Genomic DNA, 13,817 nt, shown 5'->3' on the forward strand with positions numbered 1-13,817 from the left:
CGCAGCCCAGGAAGGCCACGCTGTCCTGTGACTCGAGCCTGGGCAGCGGGACCGGATGGCCCCCGTGGCCCCCAACCCAGCAGTTGGCCCTCGAGTGGGGGGGTATGCGGAGTAGACAGAGCGCCCGTTACCACAGACTTCACTAGAAAGGGCCACGCAGGTGGCCCTGGGAGGAACGGACGTGGGCTCTGGGGCCAGGCACGCTGGGGTCCCTCACTCACCATGACCGTGTGGACTGGCCGCAAGGCTCCACAGACAGGAAACCTAAGGTGTTTGGAAGGAAGCCAAGGGTAAGCCAGCCAAGCCAGGGCGGCTCTGGGGCAGCAGGGGGCCTGCAGGGGGAGTGGGGAGGGGGCGGCCCTGTAGCCTCTGGAACGTGCTCCTACCCCTACCCCCAACAGGTTTCCCCTTCCCAGAGGCAGACTCAAGTGCGGGGCCCCGTGTGGGCAGAGGGGCCCGAGGGCGGCGCAGGATAGACGGCAACCCTCCCGCTGCTGTGGCGGCCTGAACCTCCCCCCAGGACCCTAGCGTCCCGGCTCCGCCCTGGAGCCCCGCAGGGTCAAGGTCTCTGGGGCCTGCTGGAGAGGCCCAGGCTGCATGGTGGCCTCACCTCAGCCATGAGCCTGGCCGGCCGGTGGGGGGCCCGGACTCCGGAAAGCCGGAAAGCCATCGCTCAGCGCCGGGGGGCCTGGTCGTGTGTCTCTACAAAGGGACACGATCTCCCGCCTAGAGACAACCACAGACGAGCCCCCAGCGGGCAGCTCCCAGGGGACCGTGCCCTCCCAGCCTGGAGCCAGCAGCCCACTTTAGAGATAATGAGCCATGCACCGCACCCCCCTGGCACTTAGCTTCCCGACAGCGGCCCCTGGGGTGGGGGCTGGGATGAGAAGGCCATGAGCTCCCGCGGACACTGCCTCAGCCACGGGCGGTAACGGGCTGAGTGGCGGGTGTGTGCACTGCGGGGGTCATTATCTCCCAGGGCCCCGATGGACGCTTTCCGGAGAGTTCTGCTGATGAGCTACCCAGGGGGCGGGGGAGCTGCCTGCGGCGGGTGGGGTGGGTACAGCGGGAGGGCCTCCTTGCAAGGAGCCGTGACAAGGTGCTCGGGGTGAATGAGGGGCACTGCACTTGTGCCCAGAGCCTCCGACACAGGGCGAGGGATGGTGCACGGCCAGGGGGGCGGTGGGAGCCCTGTATCCCTGGACCTGCCACACCCCAGCCTGACCCACTCACTGGTTGAGCAGAGGCCGGACCGGGAAGGTGGCCACCCGAGGTGACCACAGGGGCTGGGAGTGGAGGGTCCCCCGCATCTGCCCCCCACCGGTGCCCACCCCGTGCCAGGTGGAGGTGGCAGGGAGAGGTCCATGGGTGTTCTGTGTGGTCATTGTCCCAGGCCCTGCCTGGCACCCTGCGTGGATGCTTGCAACCCGGGACCCAGCCCCGCGGGACAGAGCTGCCCGGCCTCACGGTGACAAGTGCCAGGACACACAGAGGAAAAAGTGCGGGGCCTTGGTCATGGCTGGGAATGAGTGTTGTGGCATCCGTGGTGGCATCTCGGGTGGGCAGAGGGCCCCCATCTGAGCCTCAGGGGGCTCAGACGTGGGGTCCACAGGTAGGGCGCACCTGCCAGGTAGCAGTATCCCGACTCCACCGCGAGCCACACATGACAAGTAAAAAGCTAACGTGCTCTTTATTTGAGGGGCGGGGGGGGACAGCCCCTTCCCCAAGTGCAGCCAGGCCACAGAGGCACGTGCTGTGGTGCCCTGCTCACTGGTAGCCGGCCAGCTGGAGGGTGGTGGGGTAGTGGGCACGGTGGGCCATGCACTTGTGACGGTCGATGAAGAGGCTGTTGGTTTTGACCGTGATGTCCTTCTCCAGGCTCATGCGCGTGTCCTCCAGATTTCTCAGGGACTGCTCCGCTTCTAGAAGCTTCTCCTTCAGTGCCGCAAGGGACGTGTTCAGCTCCTCCACCTCGCTCGCCAGCCTGTGGGGTTGGGGGACGGAGGCGTGAGCTGGGGCCTGTGGGCCGGGACCGTCAAGACCCAGGAGCCCTGGTGAGGGGTTCAGGCCAAGATGCTGGGCCATAAAAGGACCCAAGAGTCCGAAAGGGACACCTGCCGGCAGCGTGGGAGTGGGCTGGGCCGGCGGTCCAACGGCTGCCCCTGCCTCCACCCCCCCTGACCGGAGGGGAAAGGCTGCATGGGCAGGACCGTGCGGGGCTGTGTTGAGCGACACGTGCGGCGGTTCCAAGCAATGGCAGGGGTGCGCGGAGGCTCGCGGTTCCCTTTACTCCTGGCGCCCGGCGTCCCGGAGCTGCACGAGGCCCCAGTTCGCGGGACGTGCTGAGGCCTGGGGAGGAGGAACGCCAGGGAGGACGGCCGTGCTAGTGCTCGAGAGGGCGACTGGTACTCGATAAGTTTGAAACACCAGAGACACGATCCCCGCGAGACTTCCGGCCAGGGGCCACGCGTTCCCGGAGGTATGGACGGCGCCCCGAGGCAGGGTGGGCCCGGGAGGAGCCTGTGGCCTCGCGATTCCTGGCCAGGGAGATTGCGCGGCACAGAGTGAAGGAGGTGCCACGCTGTCCCTGGGACTCGCAGCCCTGACAGAGCCCCGCAAGGCACGTGGTGTCTAGTCGTGCTGGGTGGGGGTAGGACGTGGGGACGCCCGCTTGTTGAGCCCCGCTGTGTTTCCACTGCAAGCCTGCGGGCTGCGGGGGACGGGCGTGGATGGTGGGTGGTGACCTGTCCCACGGCAGGCACCTGAACTGGGCGGTGTCTCGGCACAGCTCCACGTTGGGCCGGTGTGAGCGCTGGTATAAGCGGGTCTGAGCCACCTTCAGAGGCGCCTCCTTGTCCTTGATGGCCTGCTTCAGCGCTGCAACGTTGTGCTCCTGGTCTGTGATCTCGCGCAGTGTCTGCACAAAGGAAGGTCCCTGGGAGGGCCAGCGGAACCCCCGCCCCGCCCGGCCTCCTTCCCAGCCCTGGGGCTGGGGCCACTGGGCAGCCTTGTCCACTGACTCAGCAGGGGTGGGGGGCACGGAGGTCGGAAGATGCGTGTGGCCACCTCGGCCCCCACCAAGGGTACCCAGAGGTTGTCCAACAGCTGTGGCCTGAGTGCCCCCAGTCCTGCGGGTCACTAGGCCCCCAACCCTGGTCAAGAACCGGAAAGACTTGGCAGCAGCAAAGGCCATCCTGAGAGCCTGGGGTCAGAGCCCTACCAGGCCTGGCCACCTCCTGCCAAGGTACCTTCCCTCCTGTTCCTGCCTGACAGCCACCCCCAATGTCACCTGGTTTCTCACTGGCTTAGAGGGTGCCCAGGGAGGAGTGGGTGCCTTGCCTCTGGGGTCCCTCAGGATGGATGGAACGGAGGAGGGGCAGGGACCAGGCCAGGTTGTGACCAGGGCTTAGTAGCCAGGAGCCGGGCTGGGCCAGAAGGAGCTTCCTCTCTCAGTTACAGATGCCCAGCTCTCAGGGCGTGGTCGGGGCGTGGCCCGGTGTGGGTGGGCGTGGCCTGTGAGTGTGGGCGTGGTCGGTTCTGGGGCGTGGTCGGTTCTGGGGCGTGGCCTGAGCTGGGGCGGATGGCCTGTGTGGGCGTGGCCTGAAAGTATGGGCCTGTTCTGGGGCCAGGCTTGTACGCGGGCGGGCGTGACCCGTTCTGGGGCGTGGCTTGTACATGGGTGGGCGTGACCTGGTGGTGCAGGCGTGGTCTGTTCTGGGGCGTGGCCCGGTGGTGTGGGCGTGGTCTGTTCTGGGGCGCGGCTTGTACGCGGGCGGGCGTGGCCTAGGCGAGGCTGGCGAGGCTTCACCTTGTGCAGGTGGTCCGTCAGCTTGTGGCGCGCGTCCTCCACCTCCTCACAGCGGCGCTCGAAGGCCAGGTTCACAGCGTCGCACTGCAGCCGCAGGTCCTCGGCCGTGTCCCGCAGGATGCTATCGATGAGCACCCGCAGGTTGACGGAAGCCAGGCGCTCGCGCTCTGCGCGGTACAGGTTTTCCTGGGTGAACCGGGCCCACGTCTCCGGCGTGGAGGCACTGCGGGAGGGGAGCGGTCCATAGTCAGTGGGACACCTGCCCACGGCCCCGGCCCACCCAGCCCTCCCGCGTCTCCTGCGCCCCAGCACAAATCACCACCCCTAGCCCCCTCGCCGCCCCGTGGCCCCCGCATACTTTGGACCCTGCGTCCTCGCAATCTGCGTCCCCCGGCCTCCCGCGGCCTTACGCCCTGCACTCCTCCGGACGTGGCCCGCGGCGCGCGCCCCCTGCCAGCCGCCCTCCAGCCCAGCTCCTGCCTCCCTCGGTGTCCGCAGCCCTCTGGTGAACTGTGTGGTGCTGCGCGCTCGGGCAGGGACCCTGCACACCTGCCCGTCCTGGGAGCAGATAGAACTGGGCCTCCGTGTGAGGGCCTCAGGGGCCGGTGGGTCTCTGAAGGATCCCCAGCAGAGGGACCAGGAGCTGGAGCCCCATCTTAGCAGTTGCGGGTGCGTGGAAAAGGGGTTTATGACGAGGGCCCCGGGGAGGCGCTGGGGCTGAGGCGGCCCACCTCTCCTCGAACTTGGCCGAGTGTGGGTAGAACTGCACCTCGGTGCTCTGGTTGTGGTAGCGGGCGCAGGTCTGGTCGATGCTGTAGGCCTCCACCTTGTCAGACCAGTCCATCTCACACGTCTCCTTGTGCTCCCGGTTCAGCCTGGGGTGGGCAAGGTCTGCGTTTGTTGGGGTGGGGGGGTCGCTGGGTGCCACCCCGAGGGGCAAGCACACCTCCAGTTCTCAGCTGAGAACCAGGACACCTCATCTGCCCAGGATGGGGGTCCTCAGGCTACCCAGGCTCTCCTCTGACCAACAGTGTCCGGGCCCTGGATGCCCAGCCCCCAGGGCAGGCAGGGATCTGCCCCCTCCCACACACACACTAGTTGCCTCTTCCTGGCCCTGTACTCCTGGCTGTGACCTGGGACAGGCCCCCACCTGTCTGAGACTCAGGGCCTAGTCACTCCCCCTTTCTTCCCAGAGACATCCCAAGGGGTGAGGAGACAGGGGTCATCCCGAGGGCAGACCTGGAGACCACCAAGACCCACCGGATCTGGTTCACGGCCTGCATTATGGTCCTTTTAAGGAGCTCCTGAATGTTCCGGATAAGCTCGGCCTCCTGGGGGAGAAAACCCCCACCCCTGGTGAGGATCTGAGGATGGCCAGGCTGGTATGGGCCCACAGTGAGCCCCTTAAATGCCCAGATCAACACCTGATCCTTGCTTGGGTAACTTTGGGCCGGACCCCAGTCTCTTTCCTGGAAAATGAAGGCTGAGCCCAGCCCTTTCTCATTGGGTTTATTCTGGGCTTTTGAAAATTCTATTTGGTGTAGCACAGTGGTGTTTTTTTCTTGGGGGGGGGGTGAGTGCTTCTATGGGCTGGTGGGACTGTCACCTAGGGGCAGCTCCCTCCTGCCTGGCACCAGCACCCTCTGGGCTCTAGGGGCCATCCCTGCAGCCTTCCCAGGGCACTGGTGGCCAGCAGCCCTCCTGGGACCCCGGCCCCTGGGAAGCAGGTCCCTTCCCTGGCTGCCCGTCAGGGCCTTGGGCTCAGAGATGCCCTCTCTTCCACTGAGAATACAGGGGGAAGCCCTCTGTTTCTTTCTGCTACTGCAATGGCTTTCTTTTCAGTGCACAAACAGCACCCCCCACCACCACCAATTTGGATTTTTGCCTCCCTCTGGCACTAAACCCACATATGTCAGGGTCTGTCCCTGGTTCTGTCTCCCTGTCTCTGGGCCATTGGTGGTTCTTCACGTTGGGGGGTGGGGGGGGGCAAGGCCTGGGACATGGGGGTGGGGGGGACCGGGAGGGGGGATGCTTCTTGGCTCGGGGCAGGAGGGTTGTGGAGCAGCTGAGTGTGGGGCTGAGGTGGTGGGGGACCAGGAGGGGTTGGGGCCTGGGAGAGGGCCGTGGGGGGAGGGGAGGGACCCAAGGTTCTGGCCTGAGCTGGGAGAGCAGAGGGAGGCCCTGAGCCCTTGGACTGGCTGTTTGCCTGCCCCCAGCCTACAGCCTATTCACAAGCCAGGTCCCCAGGCTCTGAGAGGTGCATGAGCTCTGCCCTGCCTGGATCAAGGGACTGGCCTGGGTGATTCCCTGCTCCCATGGGGCTGCCCCAAGGACAGATCCTGCTCAGTTTGGAGCAGGAAAGGCTCCTTGTGGGATGAAGGTGGCTCCATCCTTCACCCATCTACCCTGCATCCTGGGCTGTGCCTGGATGTCCACCACGGGCACCAGGGTAGGGGGAGATGCGGTGGGCTGGGTCTTTAGGCGTTCAGGATCAAGCTTAATTTGCATGATCTAGGGTGGCCAAGAAGCCACCCAGCGGGTGCCAGGACCCAAGGGTGACCAAGGGGCCGCCCAGCGGGTGCCAGGACCCAAGGGTGACCAAGGGGCCGCCCAGCGGGTGCCAGGACCCAAGGGTGACCAAGGGGCCGCCCAGCGGGTGCAGGCATCATCAGGACCTGACTTCCTGGCCCTGCATGCCTCCCAGACCTCAGGCCGCTGCCCACGGGGTTCATCTCAGGCACCTCCCCATCCTTCGGTGTGTGGGGGGTCATCAGGGCTGGTGCATGGACCTGGCCAGACCCTCTCCTGCCTCAGTGGCCTCTGAGTGTCCCATCCTCAGGCAAATGCCCCAACAGACGTCCAGATGTGAATTCTGTCACAGCCTGGGCCCCACCTCACCCCAGGATGAACTGTAATAGGTTGGGGGGGGGCAGCGCAGGGGCCCCGGACATGGGTTGTGGTGAGCAGATGAGCACTGAGGTCCAGCTCCAGCCCCCATACATGCTCAAAACCCTACGCTGGGACCTGCCCCCAGGCAGCATGTCCAAGCTGGGGCTCACCTTGCAAGGAGCCCAGCCTCACTCAGTGTCCACTGTGAGGACCAGGCTGTGGGAAGGTCAGACCGGGCACCCTCCAGGGGTCAGGGATGGTACCTCGGTCCCAGAAGGCTGGAGCCCTGACCTCGCCCTTGTTGGTTCTGGGGAGTGGACCTGAGCGTGTGCTCCACACGTGTCTGCGTGTGCAAAGCGTTACGTGCTGTAGGTTTTCCTGTGTGCGCAGAGGGGCATGTGCGCCCTGAGCTTGTGCACGCCCACCTGGTACACAGGCGCCAAGGCCTCTGTCAGCCCGCGTCGCGGGCATACGTGTGAACCCCCCCACCCTCTGCCTTGTGCGGGTCACGCTCTCAGGAGAAGGGTGACGGCGGCAGGGCCTGTGGTTCCGGGGTGGTGGTGGAAGGGGCGGGGTCTACGGTTCTGAGGCGTGGTCTGCGGTTCCGGGGCGGTGGAAGGGGCAGGGTCTGGGGTTCGGGATTGAGGGGGAAGTTCCGGGGCGGGGTCTGCTGCTCCGGGAGGTGGAAGCGGCAGATTCTGCTGTGGCAGGGCCTGGAAGGGGCGGGCTCTGCGGTTCCGGGGCGTGGCCTGAGTTGGGCGGGGGGGGGGGGGGTGGCTGGGGGGGGCGGGGGCTGGGTGGGGGGGCGGGGCCTGCAGTTCGGGGCGGGGACCTGCGGGAGCGGAAGGGGCGGGGCCAGGGGTTGGGGCGGGGCCAGGGGTTGTGTCGGGGGCGGGGGTGGAAGAGGCAGCGCACCTTCAGCAGCTCGATCTCCACGTGGTCGCGGACGAGGTCCGGGTGCTGGCGGCGCTCGCGGCACTGCAGGTTGTCGGTGGCGATGGAGAAGGGCACGGCGGTGGCGTCCAGAGCGCGCTCCAGCCGCTGCTTCTGGGCCAGCAGCAGGTCGGTCTCGGCGTCCAGCTCGCCCACCTCGTGCTGCAGCTCGGACTTCCAGCAGTGCATGTCCTGCAGGCGCGCGCCCACCTTCTTGGTGGCGTCCTCCTGCGTGCGCCGTGCCAGCGCCTCGGTCTCGGCGGCCAGCTGCTGGCTCTCGTGGCGCTGCCGCTCCGACTGGTCGCGGTCGGCGAAGGCTTGGTGGTAGCGGGCATAGCAGTTCTGGAACCACTCGTCCACCAGGTACTTGGCCGAGCGGAAGCCGGCGGTGGCTAGGCCCGAGGACGTGTAGGCGCCCGTGTTCCGGGCCACGTCGTACAGCTTTCGGGGCAGCTCGCAGGCCGGCACCGTCTGTGGGGCGGGCTGCTTGGTCAGGAGCACGTCCGTCTGCGCCATGGTGCCAGCCAGCCCCTGTGCCAGGGAGGGAAGAGGGCCGCTGGCACGGTCAGCAGGGCCGCTTGAGGCCGCTCTGTCCCAGCAGCAGGACGCTTCTGGTCTCCCAGCGACGAGTACACACTCGCCCTCCTGTTGCTGGGCAACAGGCCCCCTCCCCTGGAGCCTCTCTTAAAGGGCCAGGCAGGCCTCAACCCTACTCAGTCTGGCCCATGTCTGGCATCTGCCCAGACTTGCACCTGGGACTGTGGCCCGAGGCCAGACCCGCATCGTGCCCTCCTTGTCTTACTTGTCCCAGTGGGGCTCTCCCCTGGATCCGAAGAGGGTGGACTTGTCTTTGATGAGGAGTTGATTTCAGTCTCCAGTGGATATCTTGGAGCCCAAATTTCCACACGGGTGGAAGTGAATCCCGACAGTGTCCCCAAGGCCACCCAGGGCCAAGCTCATGACTGAGGTCGCGGGAGCAGGAGGTACACCTGGTCCTCAGAGCACATCAATCCCTCCGCCCCCCGCCCATCATGCGCCGGGGCGATGTCCAACATGGCCAGCAGAGGGCGCCGTTGGCCGCTAAATGTTTCCGGGAGTCGGAGAGGGGGCGGGCAGCGGCTGGGGCTGGGGCTGGGGCTGGGGCTCGGGTGGGTAGGGAGAGGGGCTCGGCCCTTGGAGGTCTGACGCCCTGGCCCAGATAGCCCTCTCCTCGCCCCTGCCAGTCCCGCGGGTCGTCTCCAACAGCCCACCTAGCGGGACGTGAACACCGCGCCCCAGCACACCCCATGGCCCTTGTCCCTCCGCTTACACCACTGTCCCGCCCTAACTTGGGCCACACCAGCCTCGGACCTCCTCAGATACACCAGCCTTGGTTCAGCTGTGTGCTTCTCCAGCGGCCCTGACCTGGGGCACCAGCCTCCCTCTGTGCCCTGATGGCAGGGGCCACGGGATCCAGCATCTACACCACCTGGCACACAGTAGGTGCCTCATAAATGTGGACCTTGGGGACAGCTGCCCCAGACCTCCCCCAACAGAGACTGAACCTGAGCCTGTCCTTGAGGGCAGGAGGTGAGGAGGGCCTCTCGGTGCCGTTTCCCCGGAGGGCACCCAGGATGGGTGGGCTTTGTCTCTGCCTTTTGTTTAGATCCTGCCTTTCACACACCATGGCTTTCTCCTGAGCCAGAGTATGGCGAAGCTGTCTGGGGTGCGTCCCCTAAGAACCTACCGACCCAGGGAGCTCACTGAACACAGGGCCGGAGCCAAGCTCAGGCGACCCTGGGGTGCAGGGCCATCCTGATGGGGTGTGTTCCCCAATGCAGGTGCTCTGGGGTGACCTGACCCTGCAGCAAGGCTGGTCCAGCAGGACTCGATTGAGTGGCCCTCAGTGGGGCCGGGCCCCCTACCCCAGACAGAATATTGCCGGGGAGGGAGCAACCGGTCCAGAGCTCCCCAGGCCAGAGGCAGAGGGGAACACGCCCCAGGAAGCCTGCTGGCTTGGAGTCCGGCTCTGCCCCTGACCCCTCCGTGGCCGAGCAGGTGGCCCCTTGCCTGCTTCTCCCTCCGCAGAGTGGGGTTACGCCGTCCACCGCACGGGGCTGCCGTGGGCACCGCCTGAGCGGAGGCCAGGAAATGGCTGGCCCGGTGCCCAGTGCGGGGAGTGACCGCAGCTCCCCACTCCTTCCCGCCCTACACAGCCTCCCAGCCTTGCAGGGTCTCTGGGCTTGAATCCTCAGTCAGGCCGACCGCCAGCGTGGGGGCTCGAAGCAGTGGCTGAGTGATGTGCAGGCTTATTGGATTTGTGTCTAAATTGCATTTGGGACGAGAAAATTGAGTCTTGGGACACACTGAGGTTCCCAGGGCAAGTACGTGCCGGGTGCCCCCTCCTTGGCAGTGTTCAGACAGCGGCTCGGAATCTGCGATAGGGTCAGGGAGACCCTGGGGCCCCCAGCGCCCCGCTCCAGACTCTGCTTGCACGCCCCCAGGGACGGGGTGCTCCCTTCCTCCCAGGCAGCGCTGGAGAACACCCCCCTCACGCGCCCCTGCCTCTGGCGTTGGTCCCGTCGCAAACCCTTACCAGGCCTGTGGGGGGCCTGGCCTGGGCCTGCAGCCCTTGGCCCTGATCCCTAGAGTGAACGGAGGAGAGGGGGTGGGGATGGCTGAGTAACGATGCCCTTCCCAGAGCTCACCTGGGGCTTGGATCTGGCTCTCACGTGACCCCAGGCAGCTAGTCTCCCTTTGCGCCGAGGGACACTGAGTCGCAGGCAGCGTGGCGGGAGCCTCAGCACCAGGACCCCGGCAGAAAGGATGAAGCCCCTCGCAGGTGAGGGGGCTGGGTGGGGCCCAGAGGGAGGGGGAGGCAGCCCTGACCCCTCCCCGCCAGGTCTCGGGTGTACAGCTCCTGACCCCAGCTACGCAGAAGGGTGCCCCGCGTGTGGGCGGCCCAGGTGAGGCGCACCAAGTTCTCCATCTGCCTTCGCAGGGGCGGGGCCTGTGACCCCAGCCTGGCCCGTAGGTCTGGGGCCTGGGGTCCGGTCCCCATACAGGGCTTGCGCACAGCGGAGTCGCTCTGGCACAAGTGATCCGTGCCCCTGACTCCCAGGGCCCGCCACGGGCACCACCAAGGGTGAGCCTGGCGAGAAGGGCCCCCCACCGCCTCCCCCAGCAGGGTCCAGCCCAGCCGCGCCCTCCACCCTCCCACGCGCAGTGACAACTCAAGGAACTTTTCTCCCCGCGCTCCCCCCCGCCCGTCTCCTGGGGCGGGCGGGACTTTTATTAAAGGGAGGATTTGGAGCGTCTCAGACAGCCCCGAGCCTAGCTGGTCACAGTCGCAGCAGATGCCGCCGGGCCGGTGGGCGTGGGGGAGGGGGCACCCCACAGGCAGGAGCGGAAGGGCACTCTCCCCCCTCCTGGGCCAGCAGCACAGAGTCTGGACGGGGCCCAAGAGGTGGACCAGGGAAGGGAGGCTCAGAAGGGGAGGGAGAGTCCCCTTGGCCGGGGCTTGAAGGGCAGAGTCCAGACCAGGCTGGGGCACCTCCCGGGCCATGAGAGGGCGCCTTGGGCAGCTGTGGAAGTGCCCTTCCCGGGGAGGTGTCAGGCCTGTGCTGCAGCAGGAGGGGACGAGCAGGAGGAGGAGGACGATGTGAGTGTGGATGGGTGTGCCAAGAGGCCCGGCCGCCCGTCCAACGGGCTCCGGGCCACCTCCCTGCACTTGGTGGGAGGGCGGCCGGCAGGCTGGGGGCTCACCCTCCCTCGGCTCCGGGGCCCTGAGCAGAAGGTGGGGAATCAAGACCGTGGAAGCTTCCCTGTGCGCCCTGCGCCCACTCTGAGCAGCTGTGTCCCCTTCCAGGGCTCGCCCAGCCCCTGGCAGCCGCATGGCCCACTCACCCAGGCGTCCCACCAGCACGGCCCCGCTTTGCCATTCGAGGCTTTGGAGGTAATAGGGGTGGGCGGCAGATCTAGGTCACCCCTGGGAACCTGCATCCTCCAGAAGTGCCTCCGGATACATCCGCATTAAAGGCGTTTTAGAAGAAGCTGTGACACTGCGGGGTGAAGTGAGCTCGTGGACCCCGTCTGCATGGCCAGAGGACCGTCCAGGAGAGCCCCGGCCACAGGACACCTCGGCCAGGACACGGCCGTGGGCACGGCCACACAACGACAGACGGGGAGGGAGGCCCAGACGGGCGCCAGCCCGCCACCAGCAGGGGAGTGACCGGGAGAGCCGCCTGCCCCTCCTGCCATCCGCATCTGGAAGTCGGCAGCCGCGGGCCGCGAGGACTGTCACTGTCACTGATGCTTTTTTATCCCAGCCCAGCGCACGCAGCAGAAAACCTGCCTGGGTGGCGTCCGGTCTGGCAACGCTCAGTACATTCGCCAGGTTGCACGACCGCCGCCTCTAACGGCGGATACCAGAACTTTCTCATCGGGCAACGGAATCCCGTCCCCATCACCGGTCACCCCTCCCCCGCCCGCCCCTCCCAGTCCTAGCCCCCGGCCACCTCCACTCTGCAAATGTCTGGGTTTGCCTGTTCTGCGCATTCCATAGAAACGCGGTCCCGCGACGTCAGCCCCCGTCACCTCTGCTGTCTCCGGGGCCCATCCGTGTGGCAGCAAGGGCTCCCTTCCTTCTCGTGGCTGAACAGCACCCCACGGCCGGGGTAGACCGCGTTCTGCGTATCCGTGCGCCCGCCGAAGGACAGCCTTGTGTCTGTGGTGAACGTGGGCATACGAGTTTTTGTTTGAACGCTTAATTTCCATTCTTTGGGAGTGTTAACATTTTCATCTCCCGGACCCCACGGAAAACCCCGAGAGCCCACGACTTTAGTGAGGGGCTCTTAACGACTGCCCGCCACCACCACGCCCCCATCGACCAAGGCACGGAAGTTGGGCGCCCGGCGTGGGCGAGCTGTGCGCCCTGGCCCATCGGGGGAGCTTTCTAGAAGCAGTTTGTCGGGTGGCACTGAAGGACATAAGCTGTTCCTGCGTCCGGCCCGCAATTCCGGTGCTTTAAATCCAGCCCTAGAATGCGATGGCAAATAGGGGGCATTTTTCAAAGGAGAGGAAAATGTCACCATACCAAGCAACTCAGCAGTGAGATTTGCAATCAGAACAAGGAGGAAAGGGGCCAGACGACCAACAGTGAGCAGGATGGACCCCTGGGAAGGTTCAGCTCCGCGGACTCAGGGCATCTGGGGTCTGGGACGGCGCTGAGACGTGTCCACGAAACAGCTCGCTGAGACACGCGGCACAGAGACGCCTGCCTGGTGCTCTGATTACCGCGTGGTGAGTACAAGGCTCTGCTGTCCTCAGGGAGTGAGCTCCTCGTCCTCGGAGGAGTTCAAGCAGCCACGCGTCAGGATGTAGTGGAGAGTGCTGGAACCGGACGGGCTGTCCGTGATGCCTGAGCGAACTTGAGCTCCACACCCAAGGATACCTCGGGGAGGGAGGGCCGCCTCCAGTCCCCATCAGAGATGAGTCCCTGAGAGCTGGACCCCGTCTGCCCACCCCGGGGAATGGCAGAGGGATCAGGGATGGTGGGTCAGTCACAGAGCGGCCGCCGTCCCTGCCAGATGTCTCCCCGCCGCCGACCGCGGGGCTTGGGGCCCTGGCAGCCGGTCCTGTGCACACGTGTTCCTTGCTCCCGTGGAGCACGTCCCCGCCGGCTTCTGCAGGGGTCCAAGCAGCTGCTAGGAGAAGCCGCCTCAGGTGCAGCAGGCCCACCTCGCTCTGCTTAAAGAGACCTTGGTGCGGACGCTCCAGAAAGGGGCTGCTCTGGGCCCGCTAGGCTCTGTGAGGCTGGGCACCCATGCCCTGCAGCCCGCCCACGCCCTGGTCCCTCCTGGCCTGGTCCCCCTCTGGGCACGTGGAGCCTGAGAGCCAGGGCTCCCGTCCTGGGGCTCTAGCGAACGACCCCCAGCAGGTGTCTGGCAGAACCCCTCACGGAGCCCGTGCGCATGCCCGCACCCAAAGAGCCCCACTCCAAGCCTCCGTTGGCCCCCGTCAGCACCTGCTGGACGCTCGCCCTGAGGGTGCTGTGGGTCCCCAACTATGATGAAGAAAACACAGAGCTGTGAGGTCACCCCAAGGTCACACGGCAGGGACCAGAGGACCAGAAGACTCCAGAACCTTCTCCCAGGGTTGAGGCCGGGGCCTCTCTGGGCACAGCTGTAGGGGCAGTGCCTGCCCTGTT

General features: G+C 66.2%; 1 protein-coding gene across 1 annotated transcript; it reads right to left on the reverse strand.

Annotated features, from left to right (window-relative positions):
* Positions 1–1,691: 1,691 nt before the first annotated feature.
* Positions 1,692–8,169, reverse strand: TEKT4 (tektin 4). The gene is made up of 6 exons (XM_030301009.1): positions 7,613–8,169; positions 5,069–5,139; positions 4,540–4,683; positions 3,809–4,031; positions 2,763–2,917; positions 1,692–1,984 (listed from the first exon to the last, which is right to left on the reverse strand). Exons 1-6 carry the CDS (start codon positions 8,144–8,146, stop codon positions 1,768–1,770), a joined length of 1,344 nt encoding a protein of 447 aa, XP_030156869.1. The 5' UTR covers positions 8,147–8,169; the 3' UTR covers positions 1,692–1,767.
* Between the last annotated feature and the right edge of the window lie 5,648 nt (positions 8,170–13,817).

This window comes from Lynx canadensis, chromosome E3, assembly GCF_007474595.2.
Source record: "Lynx canadensis isolate LIC74 chromosome E3, mLynCan4.pri.v2, whole genome shotgun sequence".
NCBI lineage: Eukaryota > Metazoa > Chordata > Mammalia > Carnivora > Felidae > Lynx > Lynx canadensis.

Bases quoted from the DNA above. Each gene is read 5' to 3' on its own strand.
- TEKT4 (XM_030301009.1), bottom strand. From the start codon at position 8,146: ATGGCGCAGACGGACGTGCTCCTGACCAAGCAGCCCGCCCCACAGACG. The intron at 5,140-7,612 runs GTGCGCTGCCTC...TTTCTCCCCCAG, and splicing joins TGGAGATCGAGCTGCTGAAG to GAGGCCGAGCTTATCCGGAA. The intron at 2,918-3,808 runs GTGAAGCCTCGC...TCCTTTGTGCAG, and splicing joins TGACGGACCACCTGCACAAG to ACACTGCGCGAGATCACAGA.